Here is an 18,881-nt window from a genome sequence, read left to right as displayed (position 1 = left end):
TGCCACTCTCTCCCCGAATCTGCCACTCTCTCCCCGAATCTGCCACTCTCTCCCCGAATCTGCCACTCTCTCCCCGAATCTGCCACTCTCTCCCCGAATCTGCCACTCTCTCCCCGAATCTGCCACTCTCTCCCCGAATCTGCCACTCTCTCCCCGAATCTGCCACTCTCTCCCCGAATCTGCCCTCTCTCCCCCTCAATTGCTGAATTTAAATGTGAGATAGATAGCTTTTTGGCAACCAAAGGTATTAAGGGATATGGGCCAAAGGCAGGTATATGGAGCTAGGTCACAGATCAGCCATGATCTTATCAAATGGCGGAGCAGGCACGAGGGGCTGAATGGCCTACTCCTGTTCCTATGTTCCTCTTCACACCCAAATCTTCCACTCTCCCCCCACACCCGCCCAAATCTTCTACTCTCTCCCACTCCCCCCACCCGCCCAAATCTTCCACTCTCATCCCCCCCCCACCCGCCCAAATCTTCCACTCTCATCCCCCCCCACCCGCCCAAATCTTCCACTCCCTTCCCCCCAACCCGCCCAATTCTTCCACTCCCTTCCCCCCCACCCGCCCAAATCTTCCATTCCCTTCCCCCCCACCCGCCCAAATCTTCCATTCCCTTCCCCCCCACCCGCCCAAATCTTCCACTCTCTTCCCCCCCCACCACCCGCCCAAATCTTCCACTCTCTTCCCCCCCCCCCCCCCACCAGCCCGAATCTTCCACTCTCTTCCCCCCCCCCCCCCCCACCAGCCCAAATCTTCCACTCTCTCCCCCTCTTCAACCCCCCCAAATCCTCCACTCTCACCCTCTTCAACCCCCCCCAAATCCTCCACTCTCTCTCCCTCTTCAACCCTCCAAATCCTCCACTCTCCCCCTCTTCAACCCCCCCAAATCCTCCACTCTCTCCCCCTCTTCACCCCCCCCCAAATCTTCCACACTCTCCACCCCACCCACGCCCCCAAATCTTCCACACTCTTCCCCTGCCACCCACACCCCCAAATCTTCCACTCTCTTCCCCCGCCACCCAGATCTTCCGTTCCAGCGCCGGATGACGTTGCACTCTCTCTTCCCCCCCAACTCGCGTTGCAGCTCCTGTCGGCAGCCAGCCGGAAAGAACTTTAATCACCATCAATTACGCTGTGATCGTGTCAGCCACAGTTTGTTTTGTTTATTCGGGTTTGCCACGCGCACCTTCGCTGCCGCCCCCCCGCCAACTCACCACCATTTCAAAATTGAGCCCGTGGTTGATTGTCATTAATTTCCCAATGTGTACATTATAATCAGTAAATGAAAGGTGACTAGAATCTGGGAATAATGACAGAGGAATTCCTCCTCATCCTCACCTTCTAAGACTTTAGGTCCTGATTCATGGAATTTTTTTAGACTTAGCCTCTTAGCCAACTCTTATCATATTAATTCCTGCTGGGACCAAAGACTGGCTGTGTATCAAACAGAATCTGCATTGCTACGGTTCGAGATTCTGTGAGCCATATTACAGGAAGATGAATGATTGAGGGGGTGAAGTAAAACCTTTCTGGAGATAGAACTCAGGGAAGTGAGTTGTAGAACTGGAGAAGGTCACAGTGATAGGGAGAGGTGAGGGCATGGAATGACAAACACAAGGATAAGAATTTTGAGTTTGAGGTTTTAGGATCTGGGAGCCAATGTAGGTCAGCGAGGACAGGGTTGATGGGCAAGTGCAACATGGTACAGGATAAGTTACGGACAGCAGAGTTTTGGATGAGCTGAAGTTTATAGAGGTTGCAGGGTGGGAGGTTGGCCAGGAGAGTACTGGAAGAGTTTCGTCTGGAGGTGGTAAAGGCATGGATGATTGTTTCAGCAGATTAATGGAAGTAGAAACAGAGGTGGGCAATGTTACAGAGGCGGAAGTAGGCAGTCTTTGTAATGGGAAAGATATGGGGTCAGATGCTCACCTTGGTTTTGAGTATGTGCAGACGTCGAAAACAATCTAGGTTAGCATGTGTAATGGCTGTGGAGGCAGATGGTGTTTATAGCGAGTGCTGAAGACAATGGGTTTGGTCTTCCCAATTGCTGCTCATCCAAGACTTGATGTTGGGCAAGCAGTCTGACAGCACAGAATCAGTGGAGGGGTCGAGAGAGATGGTGAAGCGATAGTTGGTTGTCATCAGTGTTCATGTAGGCAGATGATGTCACAGTGGGACAGCATGTAGATGAGAAAGAGGAGGGGGCCAAGGATGGATTCTTGGGAGACATCCAAGGGGATGGTGCAAGGTTCAGAAGAGAAACCATTGCTAGAAATGCTCTGGCTGTGTCACCAACTAAAAAGTGATGCAGACCTCAACCAAGAATGTAGAAGTCTAAGCCTGGAAGCAGATGCTGATGCCTTTGCAAAGCTGGAAAAACTCCAAAATAAAAAACTTCAACGTCTAAACTTTTATTAAAAAGAAAAATCACAAAAGGTGACAATTGCAACATGAATGGACATAGTGAGAATCAGCAGTCCTGAAGCACTAACAGCGTAAACTGCTCCTGAAAATGCCAAGAAAAAAGAGGTAAACATCCAAAATAAAATCTATACACAAAATGAGAATGAGCAGAACTATCATGCCTTTACACAGCACTAAACTCTTAAATTATGCATTACCATTCACAGAAAAATGCAAAATCTAAGGGTCAAAAGAATTTGACTGATATGACAAAAAATTTCTGAAAATGGAACTGCATACTAATGCATCTGAATGCTCGGTGCGGAGTAGTTCAGTTTTCTCCAATAGAAGCAGTTTCATCTTTATCTAGACTCATTTACCTTCCAGCTGTTCTTCAAAATCATCCACAAAGAATTCTTTTAGTGGTGGCCGCTTGGGACGCTTGAGCGTGTTAAGGAGCTGCTGAATTTTTGACGAGACTCTGCTATTCACTGGTACACCTGTCAAAATGAGCAAAAGAAACATATTCTTTTCAAATTTTCCCCACTAATGCCATGTAGGGCTTTTATTTCTGGATAGAGATGAACAATCTTCAAATCTTTCAGACTACAAAAGGTATATCACTAAAGTCTGGTTCAAGACAGGCATAGAGTACAAAAGCAGGAAAGTTATGCTAAACCTTTATGAAACACTGGATAGGCCCCAACTGGAGTATTGTGTTCAATTCTGGGCACCACATTTTAGGAAGGAGGTCAAGGCCTTAGAGAGGGTGCAGAAGAGATTTACTAGAATGGTACCAGGGGTGAGGGACTTCAAGTGGAGAGACTGGAGAAGCTGGGGTTGTTCTACTTAACAACAGTTTTGATAGAGTAAATAAGGAGAAACTGTTTCCAGTCGCAGAAAGGTCGGTAACCAGGGGACACAGATGGATGGTGACTGATAAAAGAACCAGAGGCGACATGAGGAAATATTTTTTTTAAAAACACAGCTATTTGGTATAACATGGAATGCACTGCCCACAAGGGTGGTGGAAGCAGATTCAATAACAACTTTCAAAAGGGAATTGGATAAATACTTGAAGGGAAAAAATTTACAGGGCTATGGGAAAAGAGCAGGGGAATGGGACTAATTGGATAGCTCTACCAAAGAGCTGGCACAGGCACGATGGGCCGAATGGCCTACTTCTGCACTGTATCCTACAATGAGGAGAGAATTTGGGTGGTTGTTAAAGTGACAGATGGCGCTACGATAGAAAAGCATATTTAAATTTTTTTTTAAAACAGCATTTGGCCCTCTTGATACTGTTTGACAGGTGTCTCTAGATTGCACACAGCAGTGGGAATGCTTAGAGCCGATGTTTGACATATGTCACATTTGTCCTCAGACTGTTTGCAGTACTGGGCACTATTACAGCTCACATCTGTCATCCATGGCTCAGTGATAGCACACTCACCTCCAAGTCAGAAGGTTGTGGGTTCCAGTCCCAGTCAGGGTTATGTTCTCAATCACTGGGCTCCAGACTCCACTCCAAATCACATTTTAAAAGCACAGACGCACCACTTTGAACCCATGCAATGTTGAAACCCATCAAAAACTCACCATCAGCAGTTTCCAATACGCTACTGTTGAAAGCACGAGGAACACCGCGAACTGAGGAAACTTGGGGCCGCTCAAAGTGGGAAACACGCTCTGAGGCACCAGTGGTCACATCTGGCGGTGCTGAGTGGTTGTCTGAATAGAAGGTAAAGAAAGGATTAATGAAATTGGTTATTTTATCTGATGGGGACTAAAGAATAAACCATTTGGTGCATTCGGTTTACAACATAAAACTTATTTTCCTGAATAGTTTTTTCTCCCCGCCTCTTCTTGCTGGTGTTCAGCTCCACAGGAGCTGGCTGCTCTCCAGTAACTTGCTTAAGTGGTCATTAATATTTGTGTGCGAGTCTCGATGTTGAGTGGCAGCATGCAAGTGGATCACAGGAGAGATCTCTAGAGCTCAATCCTTTCCTCACCAGATATCTACACACACTGACTTCCAGCAGTGGACTCTGCAAAGTGGTCGAGTGAAAGCTCTTTCCTAACCGGTGGTGCAGAGGGTAATCATAATGTTCCTGCCACTTCCCTGACTTAGGTCAACTAACTCAGCATAAACCAGGTGATTAAACCTGGAACTTTCTGCAACTCAGTGAATAAATTCAGAGACTGTAGGTACCCAGCATAAACTTTTATTTAGAATATATCTCAATTGACTAATATTTACTGGGGTGTGTTACAAACACTCAAGTAATATGAGGAACATGAATAAAAATTCCATTCCATTTAATGTACTAAGATCAGAAACTTGGCAGAGTTGTGAACAGAACTGGATTCTTCCACTCTGTGGCACCCTGGGACATTCCCTGTAACTGGTCTCAATGAACTTGTGGAAGAAAGTCTAAATGAGCAGAACATGAAGACATGTCATGGCAGGAGAGTTGCACCACTTCCCTTTTGATTGGCCATCTTTCATAGTAAATGTACATGAGTTCTTGAAACTAAAGAAGAAATCCACCCACACACCACAGATATAAGTCAAAGCTAAACCACTCAAAAGTTTGAGATTCAAAAAATTCCAAATCCAAGGAATGATGGCAGAGATTGTGAACAATGAGAAAAAAGCAGGTAACAGGAAGGTGCCTTCAAATGGTACAGGAAAAAGGAGCCACAAGGATAGTACCACAACATCCGTTGTAATTTTCTCCACTGCCAATCTGATATGTGGAAAACACTAGAATGAATACTCTGATAATCTCTCTGCAACTCCCAGGTATTCAGTACTCAGCACAATTTGCATACTCCCAGATATTCAATACTTTCTTTCTAAGATCCTTTTTAAAAACACTATGTTAACGCCACTTGTTGATCCCAGTGTTGAACAGTGATTCTTTGAGGTTTTGTCCTTAGAGACCAAGCAATTGAAAGCAAACCTTTTGCATCTGCGCTTCTTGTATTTCATCCTTTATCCAGTGAAACCAAAACAATTAATGGTTGATAAGTAAATTTTTTTAAAAACCACAGTTTTGATTACATAACTAGAGTTCCAGTGAAGAATATTAGTGCAGCACCAGTTACAGATGCAACGTACTTTTCAACCCAAATTAAAAAAGAAATGATTCAGTGTCATGCCTCTGGGAACATTGTAATAGTCTCTTCTGCTTCCAGATCAAAAATATATTTCTAAATCTGCAGGCATTTCTTTATAATGCCATGAACAAGCAGAATTCCTTCAAAGGCGGAAGGCTGTTCCTAATAAGGGCATGTTTTAAATTGTTTGGTTTAACCATATCACCATGAACAGAAGCTTCTTTCCAACTAAGTGCCAAAACTTGCTTAATGGAACATGTCATTCAATACATTATCCCATCCCTAATGATGCCATTAAAATTCATTAGTAACGTTTGGTGCCAACACACAACTCCGTAAGTGCTGGATTAGTTTGTACCCACAACCCCATACATAATGAAAGTCCTGCTCGCAGCTGTACCAACATAGGCAAAGTGCTTCCCCACAGGTAGAAGAGAGAATCTGAAGGACAGTGCTCACTGAGCAGCTCGTGCACCTCCCACTTGCTTATTCAGTTGTAAACAATTTTACAACACCAAGTTATAGTCCAGCAATTTTATTTTAAATTCACAAGCTTTCGGAGATTTCCTCCTTCCTCAGGCAAATGTTTCAAGAGCTCCTTGAAGCCTACGCATTTATACATATAGAACAATACATGGTGTTTACAGACTGCCCCTGCAACTGCCCGTTGCCAAGGCAATCACCGTGTTCAGACAGAGAGGTGTCACCTGCAGAACCCCCGAATACACATTCAACAAAAAAACAAACAGGGAAAAAAAAGAGAAAAAAAACAGAGAGAGGCAGAAACATCCGGAAGGCAGAGAGAGCCAGCAAATGACCCATTATATTAAAAACAGATAACATTTGTTCGCTGGTGGGGTAACGTGTAGCGTGACATGAACCCAAGATCCCGGTTGAGGCCGTCCTCATGGGTGCGGAACTTGGCTATCAATTTCTGCTCGACGATTTTGCGTTGTCGTGTGTCTCGAAGGCCGCCTTGGAGTACGCTTACCCGAAGGTCGGTGGATGAATGTCCATGACTGCTGAAGTGTTCCCCGACTGGGAGGGAACCCTCCTGTTTGGCGATTGTTGCGCGGTGTCCGTTCATCCGTTGTCGCAGCGTCTGCATGGTCTCGCCAATGTACCATGCTCTGGGGCATCCTTTCCTGCAACGTATGAGGTAGACAACGTTGGCCGAGTCACAGGAGTATGAACCATGCACCTGGTGGGTGGTGTCATCTCGTGTGATGGTGGTATCTGTGTCGATGATCTGGCATGTCTTGCAGAGGTTACCGTGGCAGGGTTGTGTGGCGTCGTGGACGCTGTTCTCTTGAAAGCTAGGTAGTTTGCTGCGAACGATGGTCTGTTTGAGGTTGGGTGGCTGTTTAAAGGCGAGTAGTGGAGGTGTGGGGATGGCCATAGCGAGGTGTTTGTCCTCATTGATGACATGTTGAAGGCTGCGGAGAACATGGCGTAGTTTCTCCGCTCCGGGGAAGTACTGGACGACAAAGGGTACTCTGTTGGTTGCGTCCCGTGTTAGTCTCCTGAGGAGGTCTATGCGATTTTTTGCTGTGGCCCGTCGGAACTGTCGATCGATGAGTCGAGCGTCATATCCCGTTCTTACTAGGGCGTCTTTCAGCGTCTGTAGGTGTCCATCGCGTTCCTCCTCGTCTGAGCAGATACTCAACACCAACAACAGCCAATCTCCGGAAGCCATCCTACAACTCATCCGCTTCATCCTGGATCACAATGTCTTCACCTTCGATAACCAGTTCTTTACCCAAACACACGGAACAGCCATGGGGACCAAATTCGCACCCCAATACGCCAACATTTTCATGCACAAGTTCGAGCAGGACTTCTTCACTGCACAAGACCTCCAACCAACACTATACACCAGATACATCGACGACATTTTCTTTCTATGGACCCACGGCAAGGAATCACTAAAGAGACTACACGATAACATCAACAAGTTCCATCCCACCATCAAGCTCACCATGGACTACTCCTCAGAATCAGTTTCTTTCTTGGACACACGAATCTCCATCAAAGACGGGCACCTCAGCACCTCACTCTACCGCAAGCCCACGGACAACCTCACGATGCTCCACTTTTCCAGCTTCCACCCTAACCACGTCAAAGAGGCCATCCCCTATGGACAGGCCCTGCGAATACACAGGGTCTGCTCAGACGAGGAGGAACGCGATGGACACCTACAGACGCTGAAAGACGCCCTAGTAAGAACGGGATATGACGCTCGACTCATCGATCGACAGTTCCGACGGGCCACAGCAAAAAATCGCATAGACCTCCTCAGGAGACTAACACGGGACGTAACCAACAGAGTACCCTTTGTCGTCCAGTACTTCCCCGGAGCGGAGAAACTACGCCATGTTCTCCGCAGCCTTCAACATGTCATCAATGAGGACCAACACCTCGCTATGGCCATCCCCACACCTCCACTACTCGCCTTTAAACAGCCACCCAACCTCAAACAGACCATCGTTCGCAGCAAACTACCTAGCTTTCAAGAGAACAGCGTCCACGACGCCACACAACCCTGCCACGGTAACCTCTGCAAGACATGCCAGATCATCGACACAGATACCACCATCACACGAGAGGACACCACCCACCAGGTGCATGGTTCATACTCCTGTGACTCGGCCAACGTTGTCTACCTCATACGTTGCAGGAAAGGATGCCCCAGAGCATGGTACATTGGCGAGACCATGCAGACGCTGCGACAACGGATGAACGGACACCGCGCAACAATCGCCAAACAGGAGGGTTCCCTCCCAGTCGGGGAACACTTCAGCAGTCATGGACATTCATCCACCGACCTTCGGGTAAGCGTACTCCAAGGCGGCCTTCGAGACACACGACAACGCAAAATCGTCGAGCAGAAATTGATAGCCAAGTTCCGCACCCATGAGGACGGCCTCAACCGGGATCTTGGGTTCATGTCACGCTACACGTTACCCCACCAGCGAACAAATGTTATCTGTTTTTAATATAATGGGTCATTTGCTGGCTCTCTCTGCCTTCCGGATGTTTCTGCCTCTCTCTGTTTTTTTTCTCTTTTTTTTCCCTGTTTGTTTTTTTGTTGAATGTGTATTCGGGGGTTCTGCAGGTGACACCTCTCTGTCTGAACACGGTGATTGCCTTGGCAACGGGCAGTTGCAGGGGCAGTCTGTAAACACCATGTATTGTTCTATATGTATAAATGCGTAGGCTTCAAGGAGCTCTTGAAACATTTGCCTGAGGAAGGAGGAAATCTCCGAAAGCTTGTGAATTTAAAATAAAATTGCTGGACTATAACTTGGTGTTGTAAAATTGTTTACAATTGTCAACCACAGTCCATCACCGGCATCTCCACATCATTGCTTATTCAGAGAAGCGCTGGCAGCAAGCTGTTTACCTACCTTCGTGGCTGCAGTTGCATAATGTGGGAGTGGGAAACTGTGCGAGAGAACACATGAAAGAGAAAGATTTGCACCTACCCAAAATAAAACAGCAAATTCCCCATGAGAATACAGCAAATTGCAGTATATTTCCATTAGATTTTCCATGCTGCATTTTCCAGATTAATGAGATAACATTTGTATGGACCGTTAAAAGCTTTTAAATACAGATTTGAAATCCTGAAAAAGTTTTTTTGGGTGTCTTTCAGTTTTTATTTTTAGCTCAAATGCTTGTGGGGGGGAGGGGGGGGGAAATCAGAGCTCAAAAAATGATGGTACATTCAGTGAAAATCAATACTCTACTAACCTCAAAATTTTCCTAAGATCCTCAAACTCCAAAGATTAGTTTGAGCCTGCAGTCTTCTACATGCTTCATTCTCACTTTAAATAACTGTGCCAGCTGTTCCAGTACAGCTACAACACTGGCATCTCCCCGACAATGTGGAAAATTGCCCAGATATGTCCTGTCCACAAGAAGCAGTACAAATCCAATCCAGCCAATTACCGCCCCATCAGTCTACTCTCAATCATCAGCAAAGTGATGGAAGGTGTCGTCGACAGTGCTATCAAGCAGCACTTACTCACCAATAACCTGCTCACCGATGCTCAGTTTGGGTTCCGCCAGGACCACTCGGCTCCAGACCTCATTACAGCCTTGGTCCAAACATGGACAAAAGAGCCAAATTCCAGAGGTGAGGTGAAAGTGACTGCCCTCGACATCAAGGCAGCATTTGACCGAGTGTGGCACCAAGGAGCCCTCGTAAAATTGAAGTCAATGGGAATCGGGGGAAAGCTCTCCAGTGGCTGGAGTCATACCTAGCACAAAGGAAGATGGTAGTGGTTGTTGGAGGCCAATCATCTCAGCCCCAGGACATTGCTGCAGGAGTTCCTCAAGGCAGTGTCCTAGGCCCAACCATCTTCAGCTGCTTCATCAATGACCTTCCCTCCATCATAAGGTAAGGAATGGGGATGTTCGCTGATGATTGCACAGTGTTCAGTTCCATTCACAACCTCTCAGATAATGAAGCAGTCCGAGCCCGCATGCAGCAAGACCTGGACAACATCCAGACTTGGGCTCATAAGTGGCAAGTAACATTCGCGCCAGACAAGTGCCAGGCAATGACCATCTCCAACAAGAGAGTCTAACCACCTTCCCTTGACATTCAACGGCATTACCATCGCTGAATCCCCCACCATCTACATCCTGGGGGTCACCATTGACCAGAAATTTAACTGGGCAAGCCATATAAATACTGTGGCTACAACAGCAGGTCAGAGGCTGGGTATTCTGTGGTGAGTGACTCACCTCCTGACTCCCAAAGCCTTTCCACCATCTACAAGGCACATGTCAGGAGTGTGATGGAATACTCTCCACTTGCCTGGATGAGTGCAGCTCCAACAACACTCAAGAAGCACGACACCATCCAGCTCAAAGCAGCCCGTTTGATTGGCATCCCATCCACCACCCTAAACATTCATTCCCTTCACCACCGGAGCACTGTGGCTGGTGTGTACCATCCACAGGATGCACTGCAGCAACTCGCCAAGGCTTCTTTGACAACACCTCCCAAACCCGCGACCTCTACCACCTAGAAGGACAAGAGCAGTAGGTACATGGGAACAACACCACCTGCATGTTCCCCTCCAAGTCACACACCATCCCGACTTGGAAATATATCGCCATTCCTTCATCGTTGCTGGGTCAAAATCCTGGAACTCCCTTCCTAACAGCACTGTGGGAGAACCTTCACCACACGGATTGCAGCGGTTCAAGAAGGCGGCTCACCACCACCTTCTCAAGGGCAATTAGGGATGGGCAATAAATGCCGGCCTCGCCTGCGATGCCCACATCCGAAGAACAAATTTAAAAAAACAACTACCGCAAGTTGCCTCCCTTCCAGAATTTGACAAAGTCAGGTCCCAGGATGCACATGCATCACATTAGTGACATCATTGTGCACGTCGCACAAATTGCACGATGCCATTAATACAAGGTGTGCACATTTCGGGATCCACTACGATTAGGGCGAATTCCTCTTTTTGAAAGCCAGAATCGGGTAGAAATCAGTTTTTACCGATCCACCAACCTTGGAATTTACTTGTCAGTGGAAATCAATAAAATCCAATTTCTGTAAAAGTCTCTAGGTATTCAGTAATCAAAAGGACAGATCGAAAGATGTGCACAATGTTCTTCAGGATTCTTCACATGAATCCACTCACAAATCAACAAGAAGGCTATGCTGACTGAGTCAAACTATGGTTGTCAGCAGATATTACAGGAAACAGCATTCTAGCCCCTTCTTACTTTGATGTGTTTTATGCAGCAAAGCAGTAAATCACACAAGGAACCAAAAGTACTGAACCAACTATTTTTGGCATTAATGTTCTACAGGATTGTCAGCTCTGCCAGCTTATTGTGCACAAAAAAAAATCAAATATTCTGCGTTTTGACTGTTTGCAACTTAAAATATCAATCACAATGCATTACATCATGCAGATTCCAATCACAAAGCAGTCACACAGATGCTGCATTCTGTTCACTTTACAAGAAAAATACTATGTTTAGTGCAAATGAAAACTTCCTAAATTTCAAGACTGTAGATTTATTTTAAAAGGTCCATTTAACAACCAGTGCAAATGATAAAAGTATACACTAGAAATCAAATGCACAATCTTTACAGTAACAGACCTCTGGCAGTCACATTGCACACACTTTCTACAATGGTATTAGTTATGAGAGAGCCACAAGGCACTTGCCCTTTACAATAACATTTCTCTTAGAGGATATGATGCACATACATGCTTGATCTGTGAAGGACACAACACTTACGTTATATTGTATCAAGCACCTCAGAGTCATAATACTACAAACTGCAATCCTCATTCTGTGAAAAAAAATATACAAAAACAAACTATCCTTTGTTCTGCAAAAGCCACAATACGAGCACATGTCACAGTAACTCTCTGGGAGCAATATACACATAGCTTTTACAACAAAACGGAGAGGCTAAAGGAATGGAAGACGGTAAAAGCTCACGAAAGCGATGCTCAAGTGAGACGAAATGGAGATGCAAGTTGGGAGGTGGGGGTGATCAAAGTTTAGTTGAAGGGCAGAGGAAATTGCCAACAAAGAAATGAGTCAGCAGGATTGGAACTGGGAAGATGGCAGTTTGAATCCATAATGTAGTTTGTATTAGCAGGCAGGAGAATCTGACTTCAGTGTAGAACTGGTGTCTAGACTGTCACTGAAGTTGTTACTGTTTTAAACCAAAACAAAGTCCCTGTCACCCACTCATGGAGATAGACAGAGTACTTCAACACAGGCACAACATAACATAAGTGATGCATTTTCCTGTTACACTGATTCGGTACCCTGGAGAAGTAATTCACATTCAACATTTGAAGGTGATACCTTTTGCTTATACTTCACGGTAGCACTAATGAAACAGGAGGCACACTGTTAGTACTTTTATACCTCATTTGTTTTTCACCCAGTGTTATTCTTTTCTCCCTTAACTTTCATCAATGTCCACTGCATCTCAAATAAAAAATTTTAAAACTCCAATTTCAAACCTGGAAACATAAAACCACACATACAACTCAGAAAGGAGAAGCTATGGAGGGAATTCTTAAATATGTATATACTTCAGGAGACTGAAGGATGTCTGGTTATGGAAAATGGCTACACAATGCTCACGTTACAACTTTGTAATGGATATTTTTACAATAGCTCTCTTGCTCCATGTGTACTAGTGTTATCTTTCAAACACAGAGAGGGAAGTGCTATTTAAAGGTATTCCCACCCACTGCATTTCAATCAGCAAACACTACACCATAAGGAGGTGTCGACAACCCAAATAAATTTCCACTCTGCCTTTAGCACTTGCTCTAACTCCCAGTTTTCTAATCATCAACGCATGTAAGAAATGGAGATTTCTCTCATTAGAAAGACCTCCAAGGGAATGTTCAAAATTGATATTACTAAGATGATTGCTATAATGAGCAGTTTCATTTCTTAATGCTTTCCCCCATTTACTAGTATCACTGAATACCAGTTGTTTACTGAAGTTGTCAATCCTTACTTTCTAAACAAGAGTATGCAGAGGATGAAAAATTTCTGGGCTATTCTGGACTACTTGAGATCTAGTCTGAATCTGTGCTATTATTTTGGGTTGGGTCATGGGGTACAAATTTATTTCGTTATTCTGGGCTACTTGCCTTGCAGCAAGATTTGTTGTACATTACGATACCAAGTTGCGTCAAAAAAGAGGGAAAGCACACAATCCTCTGCATACAGTTACTGGTATGCGATCAAGGCCCATGGTTGATGGAAACCACCCTAACTGATGCAGCAGGAGCACTCTTGCCAAAATGAGCTGTAAGCTCAGTATAATTTGTATGGGAACTCAGCACAAGTGTAAATACAATTTCATCTAACAATCATTCATAGTAAGGTTTCCCTTGTTCAGTGAGTCTCATATCATGCATTCCAGTCACTAAAACTCTCCAAATGTTTCCATGTCTGCTTCATTAATGAAGTTGTATTTCCCAAACTACAAACTTGAAATATCAACTTTTTCTCACAATTAGAAATTAACGGTACATCTCCCAAATTACACATAAATTTAGGGTTAATATGAGAAGTGTAATGTAGATGGTCAGAAGAAAATTTTTCACACAAAAGGTTATTGCAATATAGTATGCATGACTACAAGCGGCTATTAAAAGGAAATTGGATAATCGTGAAGAAAAATATCAAAAGGACACAAGGAAACAGCAAAAAGAATGCTACTAGAATAGAGAAGATAACTCCATAGTGGAGTGGGCATTAGTGCAAGCCCAATGATTCCGTGCTGAAATTTCTGATTCACTACCTGCACTGATACAAACAGGGCTGAAATAGAGTCTTTATCAGGGAAGAAGAAACTGCCAAAGTCACAGTAAAAGAGGAGGTAGTCAAGATACTGGATGGGCTAAAAATTGATAAAGAGATGATACTAGAAAGGCTGGCTCTACTTAAAGTAGATACGTCACCAGGTCCGGATGAGGTGCATCCGAGGTTGCTGAGGGAAGTAAGAATGGAAATTGCAGAGGTGCTGGCCATAATCTTTCATACCTCCTTAGATATGGGGATGGTGCCAGACGACTGGAGAATTGAAAATGTTACACCCTTGTTCAAAAAAGGGTGCAAGGATAAACCCAGCAACTTCAGGCCAGTCAGTTTAACGTCAGTGGTGGGGAAGCTTTTAGAAACGATAATATGGGACAAAATTAACAGTCACTTGGACAAGTGTGGATTGATTAAGGAAAGCCAGCATTGAAAGCCAGCCAGATTTGTTAAAGGCAAGTTGTGTTTAACTAACTTGATTGAGTTTTTTGATGAAGTAACAGAGGGTTGATGAGGGAAATGCGGTTGATGTGGTGTATATGGACTGTCAAAAGGCGTTTGATAAAGTGCCACATAATGGGCTTGTCAGAAAAGATGACGCCCGTGGAATAAAAGGGGCAGTGGCAGCATCAATACTAAATTGGCTGAGTGACAGGAAACAGAGAGTAGTGGTGAATGGCTGTTTTTCGGACTGGAGGAAGGTACACAGTGGTGTTCCCCAGGGGTCAGTACTGGGACCACTGCTTCTCTTGATATATATTAACGACTTGGACTTGGGTGTGCAGGGCACAATTTCAAAATTTGCCAACAACACAAAACTTAGGAGTGTAGTGAACAGTGGAGGAGGATAGTGATTGACTGCAAGAGGTCATAGTCAGGCTGGTAGAATGGGCGGACACGTGGCATATGAAATTTAACGCAGAGAAGTGCGAAGTGATACATTTTGGTAGGAAGAACGAGGAGAGGCAATGTAAACTAAAGGGTGCAATTCTAAAGGAACGGAGGCAACAGGTTGTTGAAGATGGCAGGGCAGGTTGAGGAAGCGGTTAAAGAAGAATATGGGATCCTGGGGTTTATAAATAGAGATATAGAATACAAAAGCAAGGAAGTTATAATGAACCTTTATAAAACACTGGTTCAGCCACAATTGGAGTATTGTGTCCAATTCTGGGCACTGCACTTTAGGAAGGATGGAAAGGCCTCAGAGAGAGTGCAGAAAAGATTTACTAGAATAGTTCCAGGGATGAGGGACTTCAGTTACGTGGATAGAGTGGACAAGATGGGATTGTTCTCCTTATGGAAAGAAACAGTTGGGAGGAGATTTGATAGAGGAGTTCAAAATCATGTGGGGTCTAGACAGAGTAGATAGAGAGAAACGGTTCCCATTGGCGGAAGGGTCGAGAACCAGAGGACACAGATTTAAGGTGATTGGCAAAAGAACCAAAGGCGGCATGAGGAAAAGCTTTTTTGCGCAGCGAGTGGTTATGATCTGGAATGCACTGCCTGAAAGGGTGGTGGAGGCAGATTCAATCGTGGCTTTCAAAAGAGAATTGGATAAGTACTTGAAGGGAAAAATTTGCAGGTTTACAGGGAAAGGGCAGGGGAGTGGGACTAGCTGGATTGCTTTTGCAGAGAGCTGGCAAGGGTTCGCTGGTCTGAATGGCCTCCTTCTGTGCTGTAACCATTCTATGACTCTATGGCCTTCGGGGGAGGCTAGTGAGCCCGATTCTATTCTATGAGCATGAGGTGGTTAGATTCTGAATGATAACTTCCCCCAAGCATTCACAAGGAAGGACTCGAACAACATGCTCTAAGTAGTGATAACCTAAATAGAATTAATGACTTCAATATAAATTAGTTAGAACTCCTAAATATGCTAAAAAGGTCATAAAACAAATGAATCCTGGAGTACCAAGAGAGATAAAAAAGATTTGTGAGGCACTGATGGTGATTATAAGGGAGATACTAGAGAGGTATCAGTAGCTTGGAAACATGCTAACGTGGTGCTCAGATTCAAAAAAAGAGGGACAAAATAAACTTGGACCACTACAGATCCATTAGTCTTAATTCCATTCTTTTTAAAATAATGGAATCAATTATCAAAAGTAAACTTGAGGATTATCTCAACAATAATAATTTAGTAAACATTGATTCAGAACAAGAAGATCTTGCCTGACCAACCTCCTTGACTTTTTCGAGGAATTGACATCCCAAGTGGACTATGGAAAGCCCTCTGATGTGATGTACCTACAATTTCAAAAATCATTCAACAATATTCTGATAAAAAGGTTACCATGTTAGCTCAAATCTGTGGTGATTCAGAGTAAATCCAGGAATGGATTAAAAAAAATTGGCTCAAGCACAGAAAGTAGAGGTTACTTGTTAGGAGGAGTTGTGTCAGGGTTGGCAGGAGGCAGTTCTGATTCCCTAAGAATTGATATTGGGACCACTACTGCTTCTAATTTATATCAACAATGGGCAATAGATTTCATGAATGGCGTAAAAATAGTAAAGGATAAAATTGTAAGATATCTTGAGGGTCTTCGTAGACTCAATGCTCACGATCTCCAACTATTGCAGAGCAGCAATCAACAAATTAAATAGAATGCTGAACTATGTGGTGAAAATAACAGTGTACAAGTCAGAGGAAGTCATGTTCAAATTAGTATTATCAGTCCTTAAGTACTGTCGCCAATTCTGATCACCGTAACACAAAGGAGACAATGAAGCCCTGAAGACAAGTCAAGGAAGAGCCACGAGGATGATCTCTAGTGTCAGATCTGAGTTATGAGTAAAGACTGGAGAAACATACATTGTCAGCCTTCAGAGCAAGTGTCTGAGAGGTGATTATACAGTGTTACAGAAGATAGGAAAAGGTAAACCCAGAATATTACTTCTAACTAAACTGCGAGAATAAGACAAGGTGACAGGTTCAAACTAGCAAAAGGCAAGTTTAGGACTGATGTCAGAGTTGAAGAACATGGAATGGATTTCACTGGTCTTCCACAGGGCAAAAACCCCAGAAACATTAACAAAAATGAGGATCTGTAATTGAGGAATGGGGGAAGAAGAGGAGATTTGTGAAGTCTTTCTGGGTGAATGAACTAAGATAAACCGACTACTTTTCTTTATCGATATTTAACTTAAATCTAAGGTCTAGACATTATTGTTCATGGGTATACACCACCATAATGTAGTCTTTTGAAGACAGCACTGATACCTAAAACTTGCACATTATTTCATATTAAAAATATTGCATATAGTGTGCATTCCTATCCATTTCTCACTTCACTTCTGAGATTACAATTCTGGTCACGCCCACTCTATGCCTGGGCGTCACATCTGAGTGCTACTTTTAAACTGTATAAATTAGAAGGTGTATGCATACTTATCTTTCAGTTCATTCAGCACTAGGTGATGCTGCTGCCCCTTCATGGTCCATCTCTCAAGCCTGTTCCTCTAAATGGCAATGCAGGTAAGTTTACATTTTAAATCTTTTCTGTACCCATGGTCCGCGCAGGTAAGTTCTTTGTTTTAATATTTTAAAATTTAACTTTCTTTCAGTTTCAGGCCTCTGCCCGTACCACCTGCTTCCTCTTTCTGTTCATCTTCACCGTGGTAAGGCCTTGAGACTCAGACGGCCGTCCCCATCTCACCATCAGATGTTCAGTTGCCCCATGCGATAAGTGATGGGAGCAAGGTAGTGGTGGGAAGGGGAAGAGATGGAAGTCAATAGAAGGTAAGGGCCTGCTTTATGAGTTGGAGGGAAGCAATAGAGTAACAAGCAGGGGTGTATAGAGGGTGGTGGGAAAGAGAGCTGATGGGACAAAGTGTGGTAGAAGGGAGAAGGGCAGTGGAGGAGATGGTATATGTGATATAGGAGCAAAACACCAGGCAAAGGGGCTGAAGCACCATCCCCTTCTACTGTCCCCATAGCCAAATCCACCCCCTACCAGCAACTGAAACTGCTTGCAGCTCTGGTCGGATTCCAGTTTCCCTCACTTGTGACCTTGAAATCTAGTCTGCGGCCCTGGCCACATGTTGCCAACTTTCTGCCACCTGCAGCTTGAAAGTCACGCTGCATTCTGCCACCACAAAGTAAGCCACTGGCTGAGGCATGATCCCTCTCCCCACCAGCCAACCGGTCTGTAGCCCTGCCATATCCCTCCTGTAACCAGTTCCCTGCATTCAGAAAGAGCAGCACTGCCTGTTCCGTGCCACATAATGCCATCCTTCACACGAAAGAAGTAAAAAAAAGTGAGAGATTATGTGTGCAAGAGCAAGAATATGCATCTGTGGGGGTGGGGGGGAAGGAGAGCAAGCGTAAGGAAGAGAGAAGAGGAGAAAAAGCATGCGACAATGAGAGGGAGTGGGGGACCAAAAGCCCAGGAGACACAGCACGACAACAAGCAAGGGGGAAATAAGAAAGTCAGAGAGAAAACACACGCACTAGAGTGAGGAAAAAAAAATGGAGGAGAGAGCGAGAATGTGCACGAGTGTGAAAATGAGCACACGAGAGAGGGGGAAGGGAGCGCCACCTCAGAGCAGGCGAGCACGAGAGTGCGCGAGCATGCACAAAATAAGATTATGAGATAGTAGAACAAGTGAGAGCGGCACACAAGCGTGATTGTGCAAGAGAGTGGGTGACAGCAAGAGCATGAGCGCACGAGACAAAATGGAGACAAAGGCAGAAGAGGAAACAGACAGAAGCAGCAGCAGCACAAAAACACAGACAGTTACGAGACAGATAATATGCTCCAACTTACTAGAACAATGCCATACAATATATGATGTGTCTCCATTGTCTTTGTGCTTGTGCGAAAACACACGCACACAAACACACAATTGAAATACTGAATAAAGCTGTTCCGCTCTAATACTCCATTCCCATCAATGGATGGTGCTGTGCAAAAAAAAAACAGGACCACAAGTTCTCGAATAGTTCAAAGAGAATGAGGCAAAGAAAATAGAAAAGAATATGCTAAAAGCAAGCAGAACATTTATAACACAAAAGCA

The 18,881-nt window shown here is 44.5% G+C and overlaps 1 protein-coding gene across 1 annotated transcript in view; it reads right to left on the bottom strand.

The window, feature by feature from the left end:
* Nucleotides 1–18,881, bottom strand: part of LOC137323922 (disco-interacting protein 2 homolog A-like) — a 215,398-nt gene that overhangs the window by 76,947 nt on the left and 119,570 nt on the right. The window contains exons 6-7 of the mRNA XM_067988011.1: nt 4,008–4,139; nt 2,789–2,908 (exon numbers count right to left, since the gene is read on the bottom strand). Coding sequence (XP_067844112.1) covers nt 2,789–2,908; nt 4,008–4,139 — 252 coding nt within the window. The remainder of the gene's footprint in view (nt 1–2,788; nt 2,909–4,007; nt 4,140–18,881) is intronic.

This window comes from Heptranchias perlo, chromosome 7 (genome assembly GCF_035084215.1).
Source record: "Heptranchias perlo isolate sHepPer1 chromosome 7, sHepPer1.hap1, whole genome shotgun sequence".
Classification (NCBI taxonomy): domain Eukaryota; kingdom Metazoa; phylum Chordata; class Chondrichthyes; order Hexanchiformes; family Hexanchidae; genus Heptranchias; species Heptranchias perlo.
This window is presented reverse-complemented; position numbering and strand designations above follow the sequence as displayed.